The following is a 25,895-nucleotide window of genomic DNA, read 5'->3' on the forward strand; positions in this document are numbered from 1 at the left end:
AATGACACTGTGTCATGGCATATCTTGCAGATAATAGATGACTTCAGGGAAGTTGTAAGTGTACAGAAGAATGTCTAAGTGATCTTCTTGGAGATCCTTCCTGTCCCACAAATAAAGGAAGACAGAAATTCTGGAATATCTGACTAGTAAGTGATGTAGGGCATAGGGTTTTGGTTTTGTGGAGCACTGGTCCACTTTCTAAAGGGAGAGGGAGCTGTATAATTTGGATGACCTCAGTAAGAGGAGGGATCAATTTCCTTGGGCTAGAGTAGTTAGGAGCGGGTTAAACTAATAGCAAAAGTGGAGGGTAAAAAGAGAGAAGATATGAGAACTCAGCAAAAAATCAAGATATTGAGAACAAAATTAATCAAGGAGCCAAAGGACATGAAGAGAAGAAATTCTTGAAGGGTTAGAGGCTGGCAGCCTTTGGCAAGGCAGCCTGCTTACTCAGAGCCTACACCACATACATAGAGAACAACAAACAAACAGTCAACCAAACTATGCTCAGACAGGCCAAACACACCACTCACCAAGTCCCATTACCACCCAACACAGAGTCTGCAGCTAGTCCCTCCAAAACTCTCCTTTTAGCTGCCTCTATTTGCCTGCAGGCTATTTTGCCTCTCCTTCACTTGTGTCATGAACACAGAGCATACTGAGCATTTTGATGGAGAATGACCTCTTCCCAAACACAGAAGATATCTAGTATGAGTATCGCCTGCCAGGAACCTGATGGACAGGAAACCTATTTCTTAAAGCACAGCTTCTTAGTCTTCATTTCTGTCATCCTGGTACTAACAGAATTTATCTAGAACTATTCAGAACTACTTAAATTTTAAACTAACTATGACTGAATTAACTAGAGTAAAACTAATCTAACTAGGCACTTGAAGTACAGATCCAGGACAATCCCAGAGCAGTTCCTAATCCATCAGATGGTCATGGCTGGAAGGAATTGAGGTGAGGAACTGAGGAACACCTTTTATACCCTCAACCTCACAATCACTGAGGGGAGGAGCAAGGAAGGCACTTGAGGGCTCTAGTGGGCACTGCTAGCTAAGATTCCATCACCCAGGCTGCACCAGTTGGAGCATCCCATGACTGGGAATATGCAGAGGATACTTGAAGAAGAATTACATTACACAAAGAAAACCCTGATATTCACATATAGCGGAGACCCCTTCGTCCTGCAATTTACACCGTGAAAGTGTAAACTTTCACACAGAGACTGGAAATAGCAACTGTTCCAGCCATCTCTTCCCTTACAGATCCCACTCCACCCCATCCATCACTTTGAGAAAACACGGCACTTTTAAACACCTTCTCTTCAGCAACTTAGAAAACGTCCAGAGTTCCAGTCTAAGTGGAATTCTGGGAGGGTATCAAACAGAAATCTTCTCAGACTCCTGAGAATCTACTGCAGCAAGGAAGCCTGAGAAAGAGGAATTCTCTGGTGTGCAGCTTCTCCCTCCATCTGCCCCTGCCAGGAGCAAAGAAAATGGGCCATGTACCTGCATGATCCGCACATTATCAGCTCGGTGGATCTCACTTTCCTTCACCACCTTCTTCTTCAGCGTTGCCAGATTTCTCTCAAGATGCTCTCTCTGCCGGGTGTACTCCTGCTGCAGATCTGTGTCAACCCCCACAATCTCCACCTGACGAGAGACAATACACAGGCTCAGAAGATGTGACACCAGAGATGCGCTCATCTACCATGGAGAGGAAAGACCCTTAACTCACCATGTCTGCCTGCTGCACGTATTTGCTGTAGAGTTCCCGGATCCCCTCCTTCAGTTTTTTGGGCTCCTGGATGAAGCCCACACAATTATGAAGATCCGTTTTAAACCGCTTCACAAGAGCTTCCATGTCTCGCTCCTGCAAGAATTATACATGAACAACCACTCAGGGAACACTGTCATGCATGAGGACCTCCTGGAAGCTCTAGCTGAATTGTTGAGAATCCTCATGTGTTCTTATTTTTTGTTTTTAAGAATGTGCCATCTGGACATCTCCCAGTTGGAGAGAGAACCTTCTTGGCCTTTGAGTGCTGTCACACTTAAGACAGTAACAAACCTTGCCAATAACTAACACTTCTCACCCCATGGGAATTGCATTGTTACTTGTACTGCACTAGTACTTGGAGGCCCCATTCAGGTTAAGGATCCTATTATCTTGGACACTGCACAAACACTAGGGTGACCAGACAGCAAATGTGAAAAATCGAGACGGGGGTGGGGGTAATAGGAGCCTATATAAGAAAAAGCCCCTAAAATCGGGACTGTCCCTATAAAATTGGGACATCTGGTCACCCTAACAAACACATAGGCAGATGTAGTTCCTGCCCAAAGAGCTTACAATCTTACTAGAAACAAGATGCAACAAGTAAATGTAACAGGTGACAGGACAGAAAAACAGGTGCCGATGGTAGCTATGTTCTTAACTTGATGGCTTCATATCAACACCCTCTCCTCATTCTCTCTGGCGCAAAGTTTCTTATTTGCTCACTCTATACACGGATGGGTAGGATCTCCTGGAGGACTAACATGAAGGGGAAAGGAGTCCAGGAGAGCCGGCTGTATTTCAAGGAATCCCTGTTGAGGTTACAGGGACAAACCATCCCGATGTGTCGAAAGAATAGTAAATATGGCAGGTGACCAGCTTGGCTTAACGGTGAAATCCTAGCGGATCTTAAACATAAAAAAGAAGCTTACAAGAAGTGGAAGGTTGGACATATGACCAGGGAAGAGTATAAAAATATTGCTCGGGCATGTAGGAATGAAATCAGGAGGGCCAAATCGCACCTGGAGCTGCAGCTAGCAAGAGATGTCAAGAGTAACAAGAAGGGTTTCTTCAGGTATGTTGGCAACAAGAAGAAAGCCAAGGAAAGTGTGGGCCCCTCAATGAATGAGGGAGGGAACCTAGTGACAGAGGATGTGGAAAAAGCTAATGTACTCAATGCTTTTTTTGCCTCTGTCTTCACGAACAAGGTCAGCTCCCAGACTGCTGCCCTGGGCATCACAACATGGGGAATAGATAGCCAGCCCTCTGTGGAGAAAGAGGTGGTTAGGGACTATTTAGAAAAGCTGGACGTGAACAAGTCCATGGGGCCGGACGAGTTGCATCCGAGAGTGCTAAAGGAATTGGCGGCTGTGATTGCAGAGCCATTGGCCATTGTCTTTGAAAACTCGTGGCAAGCGGGGGAAGTCCCGATGACTGGAGAGAGGCTGGTGTGGTGCCAATCTTTGAAAAGGGGAAGGAGGAGGATCCTGGGAGCTGCAGGCCAGTCAGCCTCACCTCAGTCCCCGGAGGGATCATGGAATCATAGAATCATAGAATATCAGGGTTGGAAGGGACCTCAGGAGGTCATCTAGTCCAACCCCCCGCTCAAAAGCAGGACCCATCCCCAAAGAATCCTCAAAGATTCAATCCTGAAGCACTTACATGAGAGGAAAGTGATCAGGAACAGTCAGCATGGATTCACCAAGGGAAGGTCATGCCTGACTAATCTAATCGCCTTCTATGATGAGACTACTGGTTCTGTGGATGAAGGGAAGGCGGTGGATGTATTGTTTCTTGACTTTGGCGGGGCTTTTGACATGGTCTCCCACAGTGTTCTTGTCAGCAGGTTGAAGAAGTATGGGCTGGATGAGTGCACTGTAGGGTGGGTAGAGAGTTGGCTAGATTGTCGGGCTTGGCGGGTGGTGATCAGTGGCTCCATGTCTGGTTGGCAGCCGGTGTCGAGTGGAGTGCCCCGGGGGTCGGTCCTGGGGCTGGTTTTGTTCAATATCTTCATAAATGATCTGGAGGATGGTGTGGATTGCACTCTCAGCAGGTTTGCGGATGATACTGGACTGGGGGGAGTGGTAGATGCGCTGGAGGGCGGGGCTGGGATGCAGAGGGACCTAGACGGATTGGAGGATTGGGCCGGAAGAAGTCTGATGGGGTTCAATAGGGATAGGTGCAGGGTCCTGCACTTGGGACAGAAGAACCCAATGCGCAGCTGCAGACTGGGGACCGAGTGGCTAGGCAGCAGTTCTGTGGAGGGGGACCTGGGGGTGGCAGTGGACGAGAGGCTGGATGTGGGTCAGCAGTGTGCCCTTGTTGCCAAGAGGGCCGGTGGCATTTTGGGATGTGTGGGTGGGGGCGTGGCGAGTGGATCGAGGGGCGTGGTAGTCCCCCTCTATTCGACATTGGTCGGGCCTCATCTGGAGTGCTGTGTCCGGTTTTGGGCCCCTCACTGCAGGAGGGATGTCGGTGGACTGGAGAGAGTCCAGTGAAGGGCAACAGAGATGATTGGGGGTCTGGAGCACATGGCTTGTGGGGGGAGGCTGGGGGAACTGGGATTGTTTGGTCTGCGGAGGAGAGGAATGGGGGGGGATTTGGTGGGTGCTTTCGGCTACCTGGGAGGTGGTTCCGGAGGGGATGGTTCTGGACTGTTCTCAGTGGTGGAGGAAGACAGGACAAGGAGTGGTGGTCTCGGGTTGCAGTGGGGGAGGTTTAGGTTGGATATTGGGAAAAACTTTTTCACTGGGAGGTGAAACACTGGAGTGCGTTGCCTGGGGAGGTGGTGGAATCTCCTTCCTTGGAGGTTTTTGGGGTCAGGCTTGATGGAGCCCTGGCTGGGATGATTTGGTTGGGATTGGTCCTGCTTTGGGCAGGGGGTTGGACTGGATGGCCTCCTGGGGTCCCTTCCAACCCTGATATTCTATGATTCTATGATACCCTGCCTGCTTCCCCAATCCTATCCTTGGCTACTAAATTCCTTCATGCCCACTTTCAAACCTCTTGCTTCTTCCTCTCTGACCTTTCATACACCTCTGACATGGTTCCTTCCACTATAAGTATGCTTTGATATCCATCCACAACTCCCTCCCCGTACCTTTCCTGACTAATTACTGCATGTCATTGCAGAGGTCCAGCCCAGATGGTACTCTTGGGAGGGAATAGGTTGCTGAGGCCATATATTCCCAAACTCTCTGCCTTGGGTGTGGCAGAGAGGTTCGTTTAGCCCTCTCCCCAACTACTCTATGAATCCTAAGTGAATACACAGACCTTGCAGCATATCCAGAAGGACAATGCACACAGGCTCTGTTAGACCAAATGGCTGGAGCTTCGGTACTATCTACCTCTCTGTAATATCCAACTCTCCCACAAGCCTTCATACTTGGAATGCTTGTGTCTCTGATCCCTCCTGCCAGAGCCTCTCTTCCCCTTCACTTCTGCACAGTACCCAAGAAGGGAAACTCTGACCCCAAAGCCATGCATCTATACTATCCATGTTCCTGACAGCTTGCATTTTGAATGACTTGAGATCTCTGCCATCAAGGTTGTGCCCCATACCTTCTGCTGCTCCTTGTGCATCTCACGGTCAGTGGCCTTTAGCTTCTGTCGTAGCTCTGTGATGTTCAGTTCCAGCTGCATGTTCTGCTGGTGGAAACGTTCCAGTTCTCCCTCCATCTGCAAGGAAGCAAAAGAAGGGGATTGGGACTGTGAAAGAGACATGAGTGAAGGAAAAACACAGATTACAAAACCGAAGGGATCTAATACACAGGCCACAGAACTTCCCCAAAATAATTCCTACAACATATCTTTTATACAAACATCCAATCTTGATTTTAAAATGGTCAGTGGTGGATAATCTATCATGACTCTTGGCAAATTGTTCCAATGGTTAATTACCCTCACTGTCAAAAATGTAAGCCTTATTTCCAGTCTGAATTTGTCTAGCTTCAACTTCCAGCCATTGGACTGTGTTAGACCAGAGATGGGCAAACTACGGCCTGCGGGCCACATCCAGCCTGCGGGACCATCCTGCCCGGCCCTTGAGCTCCCGGCCAGGGAGGCTAGCACCCGGCCCCTCCCCTGCTGTCCCCTCTCCCCCGCAGTCTCACCTCACCGTGCCACAAGCGCTCTGGGTGGTGGGGTTGCGCGCTCCTGCCGAGCAGAGAGGCAGTGTGTCTAGCTCCGGCCAGGGGGTGCGGCTGCCAGACATGCTGCTTTGAGTGGCATGGTAAGGGGGCCGGGGGTTGGATAAGGGGCGAGGGGTCCTGGGGGGCAGTCAGGGGACAGGGAGCGATTGGATGGGGCAGAGGTTCTGCAGGGAGGATGGAGAATAGGGAACAGTGGGGGGTTGGATAGGCATGGGGTCCCGGGGGGGTCGGGGCCTGTCAGGGGGCGGGGTGTGTGGATAGGGGGCAGGAGACTGGGAGCAGTGGGGATTGGATAAGGGGTGGGATCCTGGGGGGCAGTTAGGGGCGGGGGAACCTGGGAGGGGGTGGTTAGGATGGGTCGGGAGTTCTGAGGAGGGCAGTCAGGGGGCAGGAAGTGGGAGGGGGTGGATAGGGGGTGGGGGCCAGGCTGTTTGGGGAGGCACAGCCTTCTCTACCCGGCCCTCCATACAGTTTTGCAACCCCGATGTGGCCCTCGGGCCAAAAAGTTTGCCCACCCCTGTATTAGACCTTTCTCTGCTAGATTGACGAGCCCATTAGTAAATATTTGTTGCCCCATGGAGATACTTTTAGACTGTAATCAACTCAGCCTTTAACCTTCTCTTTGTTAAGTTAAATAGATTGAGCACTAGAAGGCAGGTTTTCTCATCCTTTAATCATTCTGGTAGCTCTTCTCTGAACCTTCTCCAATTTAGCAACATCCTTCTTTAGCAACGGCAGGCACCAGCACTGGACACGGTATGACAGCAGTAGTTGTAGCAGTGCCAAATATAGAGGTAGAACAACCTCTCTACTGTTATTCACGATTCCCCTGTTCATGCATCCCAGGATCACATTCACTCTTTTGGCCACAGCCTCATACTGGGAGCTCACGTTCATCTGATTATCCACCATGATCTCCAAATCTTTTTTTAATCCATTAATTTAACATGTGCCATGTTAATTTTATATTGTTCTAGTTTTTTAAATGAAATTAACATGTCACACATTACCCAGACAGTTAGATAGTTAGCTATCCTCATGTTTAAATAAAATGAAGAAAATAATTTTCTTCCCAAATAATCTAATTTTTTCCCTCTTTGTCACTGGGGGTAGAATGTAAATATCCTGTTCTTGATCACTGCAGCTATTACCACAGAATTAGTGGGAGAAGGGAGGTGGAAACAAGAAAAACATTATCAGATCCTGTACGAGGAGTTAACTGTTTTTTTAACAATTGGTGGACAGGAAGTCAGAGTATACCACACTGATTTTGCTGGCTGTCAGCGACCCTCCAGAATGGGCAGAGAAACCTTGTAGAGGTATTTCCAAGGATTTAAAAGACAGGATGAGACATTTCCACCAGTAAAACAGGGTAATTTTAAAGTAGAAACCCTTCTGCTAACTAACTCAGAAAGTGAGGAAGCTGAGCCTACTCCCACATTTTCATCTGGAGAGTTCCTGGTCCTGATGCAAAATCTTGATTTCTAGAGGTGTATCACCTTCCTCTGCTTCATCATATAAGATGTTTTGGATCAGTACAAGGGACTTATTGCTTGGTATCAGATCCGAGTGTCCCAGATCTACAGAAACATCATTGCCTCAATGCAGAACCCAGGTCGTACCTCTTGAAGGAGCTCGATATGGAAATCCTGGAGTTGGACAGTATGGCCAAGGCATCAGTGGAGGCCCTTGCCACTCCTGCCAACTTGCCCAGTCTGGTATAATATCATAGTTAGAAGAATGCATGAATTTATGATAGTCTGATTTAAAAAATACCCCTCAAGATTGAGCCTCTGGAAAAACAGTTTTCAGAGTAGCAGCCATGTTAGTCTGTATTCGCAAAAAGAAAAGGAGTACTTGTGGCACCTTAGAGACCAACCAATTTATTTGAGCATAAGCTTTCGTGAGATACAGCTCACTTCATCGGATGCATTCAGTGGAAAATACAGTGAGGAGATTTATATACACACAGAACATGAAAAAATGGGTGTTATCATACACACTGTAATGAGAGTGATCATTTAAGATGAGCTATTACCAACAGGAGAGCGTGGGAGGAGGGGGGGAGAAAACCTTTTATAGTGATAATCAAGGTGGGCCATTTCCAGCAGTTAACAAGAACGTCTGAGGAACAGTGGGGGGGGGAGGGGGAGAATAAACATGGGGAAATAGTTTTACTTTGTGTAATGACTCATCCACTCCCAGTCTCTATTCAAGCCTAAGTTAATTGTATCCAGTTTGCAAATTAATTCCAATTCAGCAATCTCTCGTTGGAGTCTGTTTTTGAAGTCTTTTTGTTGTAATATTGTGACTTTTAGGTCTGTAATCGAGTGACCAGAGAGATTGAAGTATTCTCCAACTGGTTTATGAATGTTATAATTCTTGACATCCGACTTGTGTCCATTTATTCTTTTACATAGAGACTGTCCAGTTTGGCCAATGTACATGGCAGAGGGGCATTGCTGGTACATGATGGCATATATCACATTGGTAGATGTGCAGGTGAACGAGCCTCTGATAGTGTGGCTGATGTGATTAGGCCCTATGATGGTGTCCCCTGAATAGATATGGGGACACAGCTGGCAACGGGCTTTGTTGCAAGGATAGGTTCCTGGGTTAGTGGTTCTGTTGTGTGGTGTGTGGTTGCTGGTGAGTATTTGCTTCAGGTTGGGAGGCTGTCTGTAGGCAAGGACTGGCCAGTCTCCCAAGATTTGTGAGAGTGATGGGTCGTCCTTCAGGATAGGTTGTAGATCCTTGATGATGCGTTGGAGAGGTTTTAGTTGGGGGCTGAAGGTGATAGACATTTCACATTTGGGGACAATGTATACCTTCAAATCAGCGGCGCTGCTATGGGTACCCGCATGGCCTCACAGTATGCCAACATTTTTATGGCTGACTTAGAACAATGCTTCCTCAGCTCTCGTCCCCTAATGCTCGTCCTCTACTTCCGCTATATTGATGACATCTTCATCATCTGGACCCATGGAAAAGAAGCCCTTGAGGAATTCCACCACGATTTCAACAATTTCCATCACACCATCAACCTCAGCCTGGACTAGTCCACACAAGAGATCCACTTCCTGGACACTACACTGCTAATAAGCGATGGTCACATAAACACCACCCTATACCGGAAACCTACTGACCGCTATTCCTACCTACATGCCTCCAGCTTTCACCCAGACCACACCACACGATCCATCGCCTACAGCCAAGCTCTACGATACAACCACATTTGCTCCAACCCCTCAGACAGAGACAAACACCTACAAGATGTCTATCAAGCATTCTTACAACTACAATACCCACCTGCTGAAGTGAAGAAACAGACTGACAGAGCCAGAAGAGTACCCAGAAGTCACCTACTACAGGACAGGCCCAACAAAGAAAATAACAGAACGCCACTAGCCATCACCTTCAGCCCCCAACTAAAACCTCTCCAACGCATCATCAAGGATCTACAACCTATCCTGAAGGACGACCCATCACTCTCACAAATCTTGGGAGACTGGCCAGTCCTTGCCTACAGACAGCCCCCCAACCTGAAGCAAATACTCACCAGCAACCACACACCACACAACAGAACCACTAACCCAGGAACCTATCCTTGCAACAAAGCCCGTTGCCAACTGTATCTATTCAGGGGACACCATCAAAGGGCCTAATCACATCAGCCACACTATCAGAGGCTTGTTCACCTGCACATCTACCAATGTGATATATGCCATCATGTGCCAGCAATGCCCCTCTGCCATGTACATTGGTCAAACTGGACAGTCTCTACGTAAAAGAATAAATGGACACAAATCAGATGTCAAGAATTATAACATTCATAAACCAATCGGAGAACACTTCAATCTCTCTGGTCACTCGATTACAGACCTAAAAGTCGCAATGTGTCACACATACACACACACTTTGTCTCTCTCTCTCTCTCTCTGTCACACACACACACACACACACAGTCTTTCACACTAATCTCCCAGCACATACTTGTGGTGGTGGTGTTGTTACTACTTGATACTTCCTGCAATGCACACACACTCTGTAATTGTATTCTTTCAAAGTGCTGTTTGAGTTTTTTGACTGGTCTATGCCATTTATAATTTCTATTTCTCTCTTACGCTTAAATTTAATTCTTTGAGTAGTGAGTACTAAAATGCCTAACCTGTCGTGGCTGAAGTAATTATCCCTATGGTAAATTTTTAAATATATATATCTAGTTTTTTTGTTTCTGTTGGTGGCACACATCTGCACATTACCACGATAATTTGGTGCACATAACAAAATTCATTCCACATATGGATGGGAAAAATTAGAGGGAACATTGCTAGGTACCACTGAATTTTTGGGGAGAAGGGAAAGAAATTATGATGACTGGTGTGTGTTGCCTTCCTGGTTCTGTTTTGTTGCCCGGTTCCTTCTCCGTGAACTTGGTGTTCCTGTCCCTGTTTCTTTTGCAGTGGGGAAAGCTACTCAGGGTCTATTGCTACATATCTCTTGTTCCGACTGTTATATCTTTGTTCAGGCTGTTGCTGACATAACCAGTTCATGGTTATTACATGTTTTGACTGACAATCTATTTGTGTTTCTTACTTCATTTTTTCATCAGGGGATTGCTGTTCTGGGGTGCATCAGAATGTAACCGTCATCTAAGAGAACTCTATCACCTCTGTTGCTGTTGTGGATCTCTACCTGAGTGGTATCCCCAATTTATTTTCTTATCGGATCTGGGCTCAGATCTGCATTGAGAGGAAGAGAGTGATCCAACTGTTCTTCCAAAAAGAAAAGGAGTACTTGTGGCACCTTAGAGACTAACCAATTTATTTGAGCATAAGCTTTCATAAACTACAGCTCACTTCATCGGAAGCATTCAGTGGAAAATACAGTGTGGAGATTTATATACACACAGAACATGAAAAAATGGGTGTTATCATACACACTGTAAGGAGAGTGATCATTTAAGATGAGCTATTACCAACAGGAGAGCAGGGGGGAGGGGGGAAGAAAACCTTTTGTAGTGATAATCAAGGTGGGCCGTTTCCAGCAGTTAACAAGAACGTCTGAGGAACAGTTGGGGGGCGGGGGGGAATAAACATGGGGAAATAGTTTTACTTTGTGTAATGATGCATCCACTCCCAGTCTTTATTCAAGCCTAAGTTAATTGTATCCAGTTTGCAAATTCATTTAAATTCAGCAGTCACTCGTTGGAGTCTGTTTTTGAAGGCTTTTTGATGTACTAAAATAGGGCATAGGAAGCCCACCTATGTATTGAGAGAGGCCAAAGAATGAACATAAACCATTATGATCAGTGGGTAGGGTAGTGAAGCAACAACTTGCAGCTGTTCAGGTGTCAGTTTCACACCATAATCTGACAGAGAATGTCCTAGAAACGCTACAGCATCTTAACTACACTTGGCTGCATTCAACTTTATGTCAGCTTGTTGGAGTTGGGTTAGTACCTGATCCAGAAAAGAATCATGTTCAGGAAAGGTCTTAGTAAAGATGAGAATGTGATCCAAATAGCAATATGCACCCTGGATATTATCAAAGAGCTGAGAGACAACTCTCTGAAATACCTCCAGAGCAGAGACTAAGCCAGAAGGAAGTCACTGCTAGCAGTACCTCCCAAATGATGTGCTGAAAGTCAATAGTAGCTGCAAACTCTCCATCACAAATATTTGCCAATAACTTGATTGGTAGTCCAACAGACAGAAAATTCAAGATCCACTTACCAAGCAAATCTCTTTGAAGATTGGCAGTTGAAACCGCTCACATTTGACATATTTATTAAGTGCCTGTGACACAGTGTACCCGGTACACTGCTGGAGGCCCTACAATCCTACTACATCCAGCCCCAGAAAGGAGTAGCGGAAATGGGTCCTCTAGGCCTGCCTAGAGATGCCTTGTGGAAGCAGCCAATCAGAATGGAAGCAGCCAATGAGCAGGCTCAGCTAAGAGGAGCAGCAGGGCTGTTCTTGGCTGGGACCAGAAGGGCGAGGAACGGTGCTCCTCTCTGGCCAAAGGAGCTTTACAGGCTGCATTTACAGGACCTGGGAGAGAGGACCTGAGAACTTTAGCCCTAAGGTAATGGGAAAAGGTAAAGGGTCCAGGTGGGAAGAGGCCCAGGGAATGCAGCAGCAATTAAAGGAAGCCATACATGGTTGCTGTTTATAGGGTCTCTGGATTGGAATTCAGAATAGTGGGTGGGCCCAGGTTCTCCCAACAGCAACTTGCAAAGTGGCCTAAGCCCTGAGAAGGGTACAAAGCTCTCTCAGAAGCCCAAGAATAGGCTGGATTTAAAGGGCCCGGAGATGGGGCTGAAGACTCTGGTGAGGGCAGACAGTTTAGTGAACTCTTTGCTACCGTGGAAGGGGTATATTTGTGACTCTGTGACTTGAATGGAAGGCTGAGCCATTGAAGATCCACCTAGTGAGGCTGGCAACCTACAGGGAATACCAGGAACAGAAAAAGATTGCAGTACCGCAATAGCCACTAGAGGGCACTTAGGAGGTGAGTGCCGCCTACCACAGTGCCCTAAAATCTGTGCGCAGTTGAATACTGGCATCCTACTTATACAAGATCACTGTGGATGAGCTCCAGTCTGTAGACCCTTCTGTCTCCACCATTATCTTTCATGTGCTGCAGTTCTGCTCAGATCTTGTCCACAAGTGCAAGGAGGTAAACAACGTGCAAGTGGTATACAATGTGCAGGTGGTGCAAAGGGCTTGGCATTCAAAGCTAATGCAGAGAGAACACACACTGTCTCCATTAAATAATTTCTGGTGTCTCTGAACAATACTTTGGGCATTCCCTTCTATTCTAGCCAACATAGCCACACCTGAGGTGTCCTGTGCAAATTCATGTATAATACCAAGCTGTAAGCACAGATCATACAACAATAATGTGACAGCATTAACAACTGAGCCTTTAACAATGTAAAACTATGCCGTCCAGGCTATGACTTTGTAAAGCACAGAGGATACAGCTTCACCCACTGTCTGCAAGGCATACAAATTCCAAGCTTTTATCACCACTGTACTCAGACAATGTCCAAACTGGGAACTTGGAAGGTTGGACATATGACCAGGGAAGAGTATAAAAATATTGCTCGGGCATGTAGGAATGTTATCAGGAGGGCCAAATCGCACCTGGAGCTGCAGCTAGCCAGAGATGTCAAGAGTAACAAGAAGGGTTTCTTCAGGTATGTTGGCAACAAGAAGAAAGCCAAGGAATGTGTGGGCCCCTTACTGAATGAGGGAGGCAAACTAGTGACAGAGGATGTGGAAAAAGCTAATGTACTCAATGCTTTTTTTGCCTCTGTTTTCACTAACAAGGTCAGCTCCCAGACTGCTACGCTGGGCATCACAAAATGGGGAAGAGATGGACAGCCCTCTGTGGAGATAGAGGTGGTTAGGGACTATTTAGAAAAGCTGGACGTGCACAAGTCCATGGGGCCGGACGAGTTGCATCCGAGAGTGCTGAAGGAACTGGCGGCTGTGATTGCAGAGCCATTGGCCATTATCTTTGAAAACTCGTGGCGAACCGGGGAAGTCCCGGATGACTGGAAAAAGGCTAATGTAGTGCCAATCTTTAAAAAAGGGAAGAAGGAGGATCCTGGGAACTACAGGCCAGTCAGCCTCACTTCAGTCCCTGGAAAAATCATGGAGCAGGTCCTCAAAGAATCAATCCTGAAGCACTTGCATGAGAGGAAAGTGATCAGGAATAGCCAGCATGGATTCACCAAGGGAAGGTCATGCCTGACTAATCTAATCGCCTTTTATGATGAGATTACTGGTTCTGTGGATGAAGGGAAAGCAGTGGATGTATTGTTTCTTGACTTTAGCAAAGCTTTTGACACGGTCTCCCACAGTATTCTTGTCAGCAAGTTAAGGAAGTATGGGCTGGATGAATGGACTATAAGGTGGATAGAAAGTTGGCTAGATTGTCGGGCTCAACGGGTAGTTATCAATGGCTCCATGTCTAGTTGGCAGCCGGTATCAAGTGGAGTGCCCCAAGGGTCGGTCCTGGGGCCGGTTTTGTTCAATATCTTCATAAATGATCTGGAGGATGGTGTGGATTGCACTCTCAGCAAATTTGCGGATGATACTAAACTGGGAGGAGTGGTAGATACGCTGGAGGGGAGGGATAGGATACAGAAGGACCTAGACAAATTGGAGGATTGGGCCAAAAGAAATCTGATGAGGTTCAATAAGGATAAGTGCAGGGTCCTGCACTTAGGACGGAAGAACCCAATGCACAGCTACAGACTAGGGACCGAATGGCTAGGCAGCAGTTCTGCGGAAAAGGACCTAGGGGTGACAGTGGACGAGAAGCTGGATATGAGTCAGCAGTGTGCCCTTGTTGCCAAGAAGGCCAATGGCATTTTGGGATGTATAAGTAGGGGCATAGCGAGCAGATCGAGGGACGTGATCGTTCCCCTCTATTCGACATTGGTGAGGCCTCATCTGGAGTACTGTGTCCAGTTTTGGGCCCCACACTTCAAGAAGGATGTGGATAAATTGGAGAGAGTCCAGCGAAGGGCAACAAAAATGATTAGGGGGCTGGAACACATGAGTTATGAGGAGAGGCTGAGGGAGCTGGGATTGTTTAGCCTGCAGAAGAGAAGAATGGGATTTGATAGCTGCTTTCAACTACCTGAAAGGGGGTTCCAAAGAGGATGGCTCTAGACTGTTCTCAATGGTATCAGATGACAGAACGAGGAGTAATGGTCTCAAGCTGCAGTGGGGGAGGTTTAGATTGGATATTAGGAAAAACTTTTTCACTAAGAGGGTGGTGAAACACTGGAATGCGTTACCTAGGGAGGTGGTAGAATCTCCTTCCTTAGAGGTTTTTAAGGTCAGGCTTGACAAAGCCCTGGCTGGGATGATTTAACTGGGAATTGGTCCTGCTTTGAGCAGGGGGTTGGACTAGATGAGCTTCTGGGGTCCCTTCCAACCCTTATATTCTATGATTCTATGATTCTAACTAACTCAGAGGGGAGAACGTTAAGTTCAGCACCCATATCCACCATGCACTTGAGTGGTGTACCATTAATTTCCACAATACAGGATACCAGCTCCAGCACTTTGCCACATGAGAAGACTGTAGTAAAGGAAATATTAGAGTCTCTGGTAACAATAGTCTCATGTGGTTCTACATTCACAGTATGCACTTCAGGCCTCCTATCTCTGTGAACCACTGTACCATGTCACCCTAACTTAAAGAGGCCTTCCTTCCCACAAGCCTGGAACACAGTAGTTCTAACTGGGCAGGTAGGGAAACTGGCAAAGTGACCTATACTACCACAGCAGAAACAGTGAGGAACTGACAACTTTAGCTGCTGAGGCCTTGGAGAGAGAGAGTAGGTAGCATTGTATGACTGTGGGTGATGGAAGTAGGAGGAGCAGCTGATGGTTTAAATGTAGACACAAAGGTTGCAACAGGCTGAATCATAGAACCCTTTTCAGCTCTAGCCCTCTCAAATGCCTCACTCTTAGCAACCGTGACATTAAAAATTAGCATTCTAACATCTTCTGCCAGTAGCCATTTACCCAAGCAGTCACTGACTACATCAGTCACAGAAATATTCCTGAACCTGATCATAGAATCATAGAAGATGAGGGTAGGAAGAGACCTCAGGAGATCATCTAGTCCAACCCCCTGCTCAAAGCAGGACCAACACCAACTAAATCATCCCAGCCAGGGCTTTGTCAAGCCAGGCCTTAAAAACCTCTAAGGATGGAGATTCCACCACCTCCTTAGGTAACCCATTCCAGTGCCTCATCACCCTCCTGGTGAAAGTGTTTCCTAATATCCAACCTAGACCTCCCCCACTGCAATTTGAGACCATTGCTCCTTGTTCTGTCATCTGCCACCACTGAGAACAGCCAAGCTCCATCCTCTTTGGAACCCCCCTTCAGGTAACTGAAAGCTGCTATCAAATCCCCCCTCACTCCTCTTCTGCAGACTAAACCACCCCAGTTCCCTCAGCCTCTCCTCGTAAGTCATGTGCTCCAGTCCCCTAATCATTTTCGTTGCCCTCCACTGGACTCTCTCCAATTTGTCTACATCCCTTCTGTAGTGGGGGGACCAAAACTGGACACAGTACTCCAGATGTAGCCTCACCAGTGCCAAATAGAGGGGAATAATCACTTCCCTCGATCTGCTGGCAATGCTCCTACTAATGCAGCCCAATATGCCATTGGCCTTCTTGGTAACAAGGGCACACAGATGACTCATGTCCAGCTTCTCGTCCACTGTAATCCCCAGGTCCTTTTCTGCAAAACTGCCGCTTAGTCGGTCCCCAGCCTATAGCGGTGCATGGGATTCTTCCATCCTAAGTGCAGGACTCTTCACTTGTCCTTGTTGAACCTCATCAGATTTCTTTTGCCCAATCCTCCAATTTGTCTACCTCACTCTGGACCAACATTCCCTCTAATTTTTGACAGGCCGTGTGTGCAAAAAATTTCTTCTGTGCAAATTATTGTGCGCACAGTGTTTCACCGTGTGCACGGGGTTTAGGATCTGTGTTCACGCGCACAGCTTAGAGGGAACAGTGCACTGGACCCTATCCCTACTCTCCAGCGTATCTACCGCTCCCCCTAGATTGTTGATATGTGAACTTGCTGAGGGTTCAATTAATCCCATCATCCAGATCATTAATAAAGATGTTGAACAAAACCAGCCCCAGGACCGACCCCTGAGGCACTCTGCTTGATACCAGCTGCCAACTAGACCGAGCCGTTGATCACTACCCATTGAGCCCGACAATCTAGCCAGCTTTCTATCCACCTTATAGTCCATTCATCCAATCCATACTACTTTAACTTGCTGACAAGAATATTGTGGGAGACCGTATCAAAAGCTTTTCTAAAGTCAAGATATATCACATCCACCGCTCTCCCCATATCCACAAAGCCAGTTATTTAATCATAGAAGGCAATCAGGTTGGTCAGGGATGACTTGCCCTTGGTGAATCCATGTTGACTGTTCCTGATCACCTTCCTCTCATCATGATGTCCTCAAATTCCTGGGTCAACTGCCACAAATGACATGCAAACTCACACAAGGTTTTGTTGGGTGGCTGGTGAGCTTCAAAAAACATTTTCCTCTTTAACAGAACAGAACTGCCAGTGCCAAAATACTCGTGACACTGAACAGTTACATAAAAGGAGAACCTGGGCTTTGAGAATCCATCATAAATATCAGTGCCATTATGGCATAAGCAGTTCTGCAACAAGGGTAACCTAGCAACCTCACAGTCAGCACAAGCTGCATATAGTTCAAAAAATTCCTAATAACGTATCAATTCAACAGGCTGCATGGGTTTCAGAATAGATATAGGTTTCAGAGTAGCAGCCGTGTTAGTCTGTATCCGCAAAAAGAAAAGGAATACTTGTGGCACCTTAGAGACTAACCAATTTATTTGAGCATAAGCTTTCGTGAGCTACAGCTCACTTCATCGGTCAGTAGGTTTCCAGTATAGGGTGGTGTTTATGTGACCATCGCTTATTAGCATTGTAATGTAGCACAGCTTATGCTCAAATAAATTGTTAGTCTCTGAGGTGCCACAAGTACTCCTTTTCTTTTTGAGAATAGATATACTCATCACCATAATGTTACACTCTGATACATCCCAGAGCAGTAATCCCAAAAGCAAAAACAAACAAACTAAGCAAGACACACAGGTAGGTTGTCAATCAAAACATGTAATAACCATAAACTGATTAGGTCAGCAACAATCTCAACAAAACATAACACTTCAAATAGCAGATATGTAGTAGCAGGTCCTAAGCAGCTTTTCCCTGCAAAAGAAAAAGGAACAGGAACACTGAGTTCAGGGATCAAGAACCAGGAAACAAAACAGAAACAGGAATCAGGAAGACAACACACACACCAGGTTGTCAAGGTGACCCTATAGGTGTCCTGGGAGATGGAGGTAACATAATCAAAGACTCATGTGGTGAGGAAACAGCTTTGTGTCACTTGTGAGAAGGAGAGCTTTGTGACAAATCCTTATCCAAACATCTTTCTTCTTGTCTCAGCGAAGAACCTAGAAGATCCAAGTAACACAGTTACACATGTACCTGTGTGGTAACCACATAAGATGGTGCTGATGGAATACCTGGATCTGCTAATTTCTTAGGAACTAAGCAAAGAAGATAATTTGATGATACTGTCTGTTTTAGATCTCACCTCTGTGGTGCATCGAGGATCCACATACTTACAATCTGGAGGATCCCCAGAATGAGAAACAATGCCACACACCAAAAGATGTTTAGTCTTGGCCTTTTTTCTCAAAACTGAAGGTCCCAGTTCTGCAGAGGCCTCAGGTATAGACTGTCTTTTGTCCAAGACTGTTTCAATTACTGTCTGTACCCTTATTAGAAATAGGTCCAAGGGTTTTGTTACCAAATGCTCAATCTTTTCAAATCTGGAGCTTGGTGCCAAAGTTGATGCTTTGTAAGTAGAAGGTTTCCTGATACCAGAAGGTCCTGAAGTCTATTCAGGCCTCTTATCTCTTTTATCTGGAGCATTAGGAACCTCAGATCCACAGGTTTTAACTGATAAGGCTTCTTCCAGAAAGAGGGCCTCAAATCTGTTCTGCCTCTCCTTTCTAGCTTGCAGTGTGAAAATCCTGCAGACAGTGCAATGAGAAGGGGGTGCCCTTCTCCTAAGCACCATGCATAGGTGTCTGATGCCTGGAAAACTGCAGGACATGACAAATATCTTTTAAATCTGTATTTCTTGTTCTTCAAATCTGCCATTGCTAACAGTAATACTAATAGTTGTTAATACTTTAAGTGTTAGTAACTATATAATTATTAAAAGAGTAAAGATCTTGACACTGAAGAAGGCTCACATGAATCCATGGTCAGTGGTTGGAACTGAGGCAGCAACTGCTGCCATGCCTGTTTGTATAGCCCCACCCTCAGAATGTGCTTGAACGCTGAGAGTAGGGGTGGGGATGTGTGAGTACTCTAACAGGCATAATTAATAGAAGACTACACCATTCAACAACATCAATGGGCACATATCCCAAGAGTGGCCACTCCAAGAAAAAGGTAGTCTGTACCATGGTGGCACTCTCCACTCCAACCAATAATCCACGTGCAGATATGGTTCACTGTAATACAAAGAGTTCTCAGGGACTGTTTGAGAGCCCAAAAGTTTCATCCCAGATGAAGGCTGGAACCAAGTGGTCCGTGATACAATTCCAACTGTTGTTCTAATCTAGGATCTGAAACAGAAATTATGGGTGATAATAAAGGTTCCAGAACTGAAGACAAATATCTAGCTGGGGAACTGGATGGTATCTTAGGACAAGACAGGTAAGTTAACAACTGACTTTCTTCTACTCATCTTCTCATTTCCATAGGGCACATCTCTGTTCAAGGAGAGCTCTCTTTCCAGAGTCAGTAATATTGGAGCCGAATGTATGGGAGACATTGGATCTGAATAATGAATCTGAGTGTGCACTACAACAGAATTGCTTCTCCTTGGGCTGCCACCCTAACGTGGTGGAGAAGCTTGTATGTACTAAAGATCCCAAGAACAATGCCATCGGGAGCCTTGTACTCCTGGTAGGGTCACCCAATAACTGAACTCCAGTAGGCAGATGATTGTGCTGTAGTTGCACACCCAAAGGAGGATCTAAATAGCCCTTAACTGCTTCTCTGAAGCTTACAAAAGCCTAGGGCTAACCCTGAACATTGGCAAAACAAAAGTTCTCCACCAGCCGGCTCCCAGTCAATCATCAGACTCGGCAAGGAAGTTCTACATTGACAGAGAAGAACTGGAAAAATAACACTTTGCCTACCTTCACAGCCATCTCTCACAGGGGGCAAACACAGACATCGAGATTCAGCAAGCCTTGCCTTTGGCAGACTGTCTCGACAGGAGTTCAATAATCACAACATCAGAACACACTCTAGACTTTCAGTTTATAAAGCGATGGTAATCCCAACTCTCCTCTATGGCTGCAAGACTTGGGTGACCTACAGAAAACATCTGAAAAACCTAGAATGCCAGCACCAGCACTTTCTCCGGAAGATCTTCAACATGAAGTGGGAGGATCACCGCACTAACTTCAGTGTCCTCACGGAGGCCAACACCTTCAGTATTGAGGCCCTGATTATCTAGCATCAGCTGAGATGGAGCGGGCACTGTGTGCACGTGCCTGATGCATACCTACCAAAACAATTACTGTACCAACTTACCAAAGGAGAAAGGAAAAGGGGAGGCCAAAAGAAATGCTTTAAAGACACCCTTAAGACAAACATCAAGAGATGTGACATTGATAGCATGCACTCGGAGACAGTAGCCCAGAACAGGGCTAACTGGCAAAGACTTGTCAGAGAAGGGATGATTACTTTTGAGGAAAACTGCCTTGCCCTGGTCGCAGAAAAATGACAGAAAAGAAAGGACAGACGACTGTTATGCAGCAATCATGGCCCAACCCTGTCTTCCAACATCACCTGCAATGTTTGCCAATGAATTTGCGGCGTAAGGATTGGACTCCTCCAGTCACCAAAGGACACGCACAAAAAAACAACCTGTGGAAGAGATCATCCTCGACCCTGAGGGATCGCAGACAATGATAACAGAACGGCCAGAGCTGTAGTGGCTCTCTCCTTGTTTCCTCAACTAATGGGTCCAGTACATGAGGATCTGGTATAATGAACAAGTCTGCTGCTGAAAGAGGATGTCTGGAGTCTTTACTGCATGCTTGTCTGCTTGGTTCCAATATAATGGGATCTGGAGAGATCGGCAGTTGTGGGGCAGCTCTGCTAACAAAGGGTCTATCCCCTGAACACTTTTTAGTCTTAGCTCCCTGAGATAAATGTTTTGGGTCCTTTTTCTGTTTCTTTGAAGTTGTGTCCAGCAAACTAGATTGCACCAATGCAAGTACCTTGTATTATTTAGTTCCCAACTTTGAGGCATTTGATGCTGGAGCAGGTCTAAGATTTTTTCTGGAGCCACCTGTCTTTTCAGCACTGACAGGTTTTATTGCAAGGGCTTCCTGAAGCAGAATGGCCTTCAGTTTGTTCTGCTTCTCCTTTCTTGTCCTTCTTGTAAAAGCAATATATCTAGAACACCTAGAGAGTGTCACTCTCCAAGACAAGTCAGGCACCAAGTGTGTCAATCTGATGACAGATATGGCACTGGGCTTGAGGCATGCTGATTGAACCCTGATCTCTTTGCTTTTAGATCCACCGTCTCTCTTGGTTCCGAAGATAATTTAAAAGTAATCTAACATCAAAAACTTTAATAATAAAACCAAAAACCTACACTAAAATATCTAAAGTAAAGTGATTTAAACTATTATGTAACCACTAAGCACACTACATAAAAGGGGCCTGGGGTTCTTCCTGGAGCTGTTCCTGATCTGTCGCAACTGGTGGTGGGAAGGAATGAGGTGGTTGCAGTGCCATGCCATTCATTGTAGCTAAACCCCTAGAATGTTCAGGAACAGATGGGGGAGCGGTGCATGAGAGCACCAACCAGCATTATGAATTAAATTCCACCATCTGAACTGCAAGAATCTGCTGCATCCCAAGCATGGAAATATGAGGAAGCCATTTGAAGAACTATATAGGCCTAAGGTCTCCAAAGGCTTCAAAAGTTTAGGTGACTTCCTAAATGTCTTAGTTCTAACCAAAATTTTAAAAACCCCTCAACATCTGGGGACTGAAGACTAGTTTCTGCGGTGAGAGTGAAGATTTGGAAAGAAAACAATGGGATTAACAGTCTGATGTAAGTGGAAGTCAAACATTCATTCCTAGAAAATTTTGAATGAAGAATTCCCATAGGTTAGTATTGTACAATTTGATGTCTTATTAAGAAAATGAGTTACACCCTCCTATGCAGAGTTTGGCATTAACCATTGTTTGAAACAGGACACCACACTAGTTGGGTCTGATCTGCTGCGGCAATTCCCATGTAAAAGAAGGTCATCTCAGGGACTTGGTATAAAGGCGAAGGGGTGGCCAATGTGCAGAGATCATTTTATTGGTAACAAAGAAATCAAGTTTGGATTAAGAGTGAGTCAATACTTTATGCTCATTAAAGAAGGCAAATCAAAGGACAAATGTGGTGCAGTCTCCTAGTACATTTGGCCTATCATCCCTTTGAACAGAGGGAGGGCTGGGTGGCAGGGGTCAGAAGATTGCACTGCTCACCTCCTGGATCTGCTCCTTCATTGCTTTGATATCATTCTCACGGGGTTCTATTTGCTTCTTCAGCTCCTTTATTTTATAATCCAGTACAAACTTGAACTTTTCCAGTTCCTGGTTTTTCTTTTTTAGGTCATAAATCCGCTTCTCCTGGGACAAGTAAACATATGTACAAGTCAGTGATCTCTGCAAAGAATCAAAGCAGGAGGCCAGTGAGAATCAGACACAGACCTCTCAACCAGATCCCTGGAGTGATGTCTGGATGTTGAGGGGAAAAAAGACACAGTAGCCACAGTTCCTCAGAAATGGAGATGAGACCTTAAGTCACAAATCCCATAGAGAGGGACAAGGAACAAGGGGAAGGCAATGACTATATAAATATCAGTTACAAAATCCAAGGAAGGGGTAAGTAGCTCGAAATCCTGAGCTACAGATCCCCAAGGAAAGATCTCGGGGGAGGGGAGAAACATAGAATATGTCTAATACAGCAACTAGACACCCTTGGCTGGCCTGTGCTAGCCGACTCAGGTTCATGGGGCAGGGCCTGCAGGGCTGTTTCATTGTTATGTAGACTTCTGGGCTTGGACTGGAGGTGTAGTGTGAGGGTTCCAGAGCTCAGGCTCCATCTTGAGCCCAGAAGTCTACACAGCAATGAAACAGTCCTGCAGCCCTGCGAGCCCAAGTCGGGTGGCATGGGTCAGCTGCTCTCTTTGCTGTGTAGACATACCCACAGAGTCCTCAACTCTAGGTTGTAAGCTCTTCTTCAAGGCAGGGATTGTGTTCTTGTTCAAGTTTGTTCAGAGCTTAGCACAATAGGACCCAGATACTAATTAGAGTCTCTGAGTGCTACAACAATACAAATAATTGTTATACCAATAGCAGTGTTTGAGTGAGGGGATGGTGACAAAACTCAGCTACTCAGACTGTCATAGCTCTGCCTCACCTTGTCTTGGATAGTCTCATCTCTTTCTTGAATCTCTCTCTTCAGTCCCAGAATATCCTTCTCTAATGACTTAATGACACTTTGCAGCTTCTGCTGTTCCATTCTCATTGTCTCAATGTCATTGCTGCGCTCTTCAATCTCCTTCTGTAAGCTGTTGAACTAGAGACACACAAATACTAACTTTCTGCAACTGCCATTCAATTTAAACATCCTACTTTGGCTGATTTCTTGTAGGCAATGTGGCAGAAGTGAGTTATGAGAAGGGATCTGAAGGATCAGAGACAGTAATGAATTTAAGAATCAGTTCAGGAAGAGCATTTCATGTGATGAGGCAGCATGGAAGAAAGCAAAGGGGGAAAACAAGTAACAAGAAGAGCCTTGAAGGTCAGAAGAAGCTTTGAGTGGATACAATATAGAAGACAGCAGTCAGGAGCAATAGGCAAGGAAGACAATGATCTCAATAGTTGCATTGTGAATGGATTGGAAGGGGGCAAGGTGGTTGTTAGGGAAGCTAGACAGGAGAAGATGTCAATTAACAAGATGGGATGATGACTCTGCATAAGAGTTTTAGTGGCATGAACAGGCAGAACATAATACTTGGGCTAGCATTAATTTAGCTAATGCAGCTAAAAATATCAGTGAAGACACAACAGCATGGATCCCAGCATGAGCTAGAAATCCAAGTATATATCCAGGGTTCTGGGTGAGCTTGTACAGTCTGAATTGAAGCCCATGCCACCGTACCTTCATTGCTATTTTTAGCCACACTAGCTAGATTAAAGCTGGGTATGAATACCCAAACTGCAATCGCATCTCTCACTGCAGTATAGAAATACCCTAACTGGCCAGAGTCTTGCTAATTGCACATTGGTGGTTCTTGGCAAAGTTTGGAAAACAGGAGAGGCTCCTGAGCCACCTGCAGACTCAGGAAGACCATATCATGCTCTGCTTATCTTCAGATCTTCACAAGAGAAAAGGCTATTTCTTTTCTCTTTTTTAATGAATGCTTAAATTCTATCTCTGGTATAAACACAGAAAATTCAACTCAGATACATAAATTACACCCAGTGAAGGTGCAGTCACAAAGCACTGCAGATCTAGACAAATTGGAGGATTGGGCCAAAAGAAATCTGATGAGGTTCAATAAGGATAAGTGCAGGGTCCTGCACTTAGGACGGAAGAACCCAATGCACAGCTACAGACTAGGGACCGAATGGCTAGGCAGCAGTTCTGCGGAAAAGGACCTAGGGGTGACAGTGGACGAGAAGCTGGATATGAGTCAGCAGTGTGCCCTTGTTGCCAAGAAGGCCAATGGCATTTTGGGATGTATAAGTAGGGGCATAGCGAGCAGATCGAGGGACGTGATCGTTCCCCTCTATTCGACATTGGTGAGGCCTCATCTGGAGTACTGTGTCCAGTTTTGGGCCCCACACTTCAAGAAGGATGTGGATAAATTGGAGAGAGTCCAGCGAAGGGCAACAAAAATGATTAGGGGTCTGGAACATATGAGTTATGAGGAGAGGCTGAGGGAGCTGGGATTGTTTAGCCTGCAGAAGAGAAGAATGAGGGGGGATTTGATAGCTGTTTTCAACTACCTGAAAGGGGGTTCCAAAGAGGATGGCTCTAGACTGTTCTCAATGGTAGCAGATGACAGAACGAGGAGTAATGGTCTCAAGTTACAGTGGGGGAGGTTTAGATTGGATATTAGGAAAAACTTTTTCACTATGAGGGTGGTGAAACACTGGAATGCGTTACCTAGGGAGGTGGTAGAATCTCCTTCCTTAGAGGTTTTTAAGGTCAGGCTTGACAAAGCCCTGGCTGGGATGATTTAACTGGGAATTGGTCCTGCTTTGAGCAGGGGGTTGGACTAGATGACCTTCTGGGGTCCCTTCCAACCCTTATATTCTATGATTCTATCTCCTGGGAAACTGTGGTGAAGGCTTTATGGAGCAGTTTGTGTGCTTTTATGGAGGAATATGAATGAAGAGAGGGGATCATTAGGAGTATAAGAAAAGGAGACTGTTCTATGGATAGATTGCAATGTGGAAGGAAGCACAGATGGGAGAAAGAGTAGATACTAAAGATGTACTTGGATTCAAATGCAGGCTCTCTCCAAGCACAGAATCAGTGACCACAAACGACAGGTGAATTTGTGACACACAAAGCACATTCTAACCCTGAGAGGAGCGACTGTGCAGCTAATGTGACAGAAGAGATGGAGACAGAGACACTTTCTAGTTCAATGTCCCAAATACAAATAAGAAAGATATTTCCTCATATTACCAGGAACTGGAGAGTGATGTGGAAAAACTACCTGACCCTGGGAGAAAGTAAAGATGACGGAGATGGCTCCATGCTATGTAGCAACCTGCCACTATATCAGGAATGGTAATCAGGACAGAACCTACAAATGGACATAATGGATCAAACCTCAAATACAGTACATAATCTTATCCTGCTTGAGTTGTACCTGCCCCTGAGAGAGATCTGAGAGGGTATGAATTTTCCTTACACTTTGGCAACAATTGTATAGCTTTCAGAGGAACAGCCGTGTTAGTCTGTATTCGCAAAAAGAAAAGGAGTACTTGTGGCACCTTAGAGACTAACCAATTTATTTGAGCATGAGCTTTCGTGAGCTACAGCTCACTTCATCAGATGTTTACCGTGGAAACTGCAGCAGACTTTATATACACACAGAGAATATGAAACAATACCTCCTCCCACCCCACTGTCCTGCTGGTAATAGCTTATAGGGGTGGGAGGAGGTATTGTTTCATATTCTCTGTGTGTATATAAAGTCTGCTGCAGTTTCCACGGTAAACATCTGATGAAGTGAGCTGTAGC

The 25,895-nt window shown here is 45.8% G+C and overlaps 1 protein-coding gene across 9 annotated transcripts in view; it reads right to left on the reverse strand.

The window, feature by feature from the left end:
• The window catches only part of CFAP57 (cilia and flagella associated protein 57), a 184,810-nt gene that overhangs the window by 37,356 nt on the left and 121,559 nt on the right, over positions 1-25,895 (reverse strand). For 8 of the 9 annotated variants that reach the window (XR_007358069.2, XM_048861528.2, XM_048861522.2 and 5 more), the window contains 5 exons: positions 23,052-23,210; positions 22,115-22,258; positions 5,341-5,457; positions 1,741-1,875; positions 1,512-1,655 (listed from right to left, as the gene is read on the reverse strand). Coding sequence is in view for 8 of the 9 variants with exons in the window: in XM_048861528.2 (XP_048717485.1) it covers positions 1,512-1,655; positions 1,741-1,875; positions 5,341-5,457; positions 22,115-22,258; positions 23,052-23,210 (699 nt within the window). In the remaining variant the exon portion in view is untranslated. The remainder of the gene's footprint in view (positions 1-1,511; positions 1,656-1,740; positions 1,876-5,340; positions 5,458-22,114; positions 22,259-23,051; positions 23,211-25,895) is intronic. The other variant, XM_048861526.2, reaches the window with a different exon arrangement.

The sequence above is a fragment of the Caretta caretta genome, chromosome 8 (assembly GCF_965140235.1).
Source record: "Caretta caretta isolate rCarCar2 chromosome 8, rCarCar1.hap1, whole genome shotgun sequence".
NCBI classification, from domain to species: domain Eukaryota; kingdom Metazoa; phylum Chordata; order Testudines; family Cheloniidae; genus Caretta; species Caretta caretta.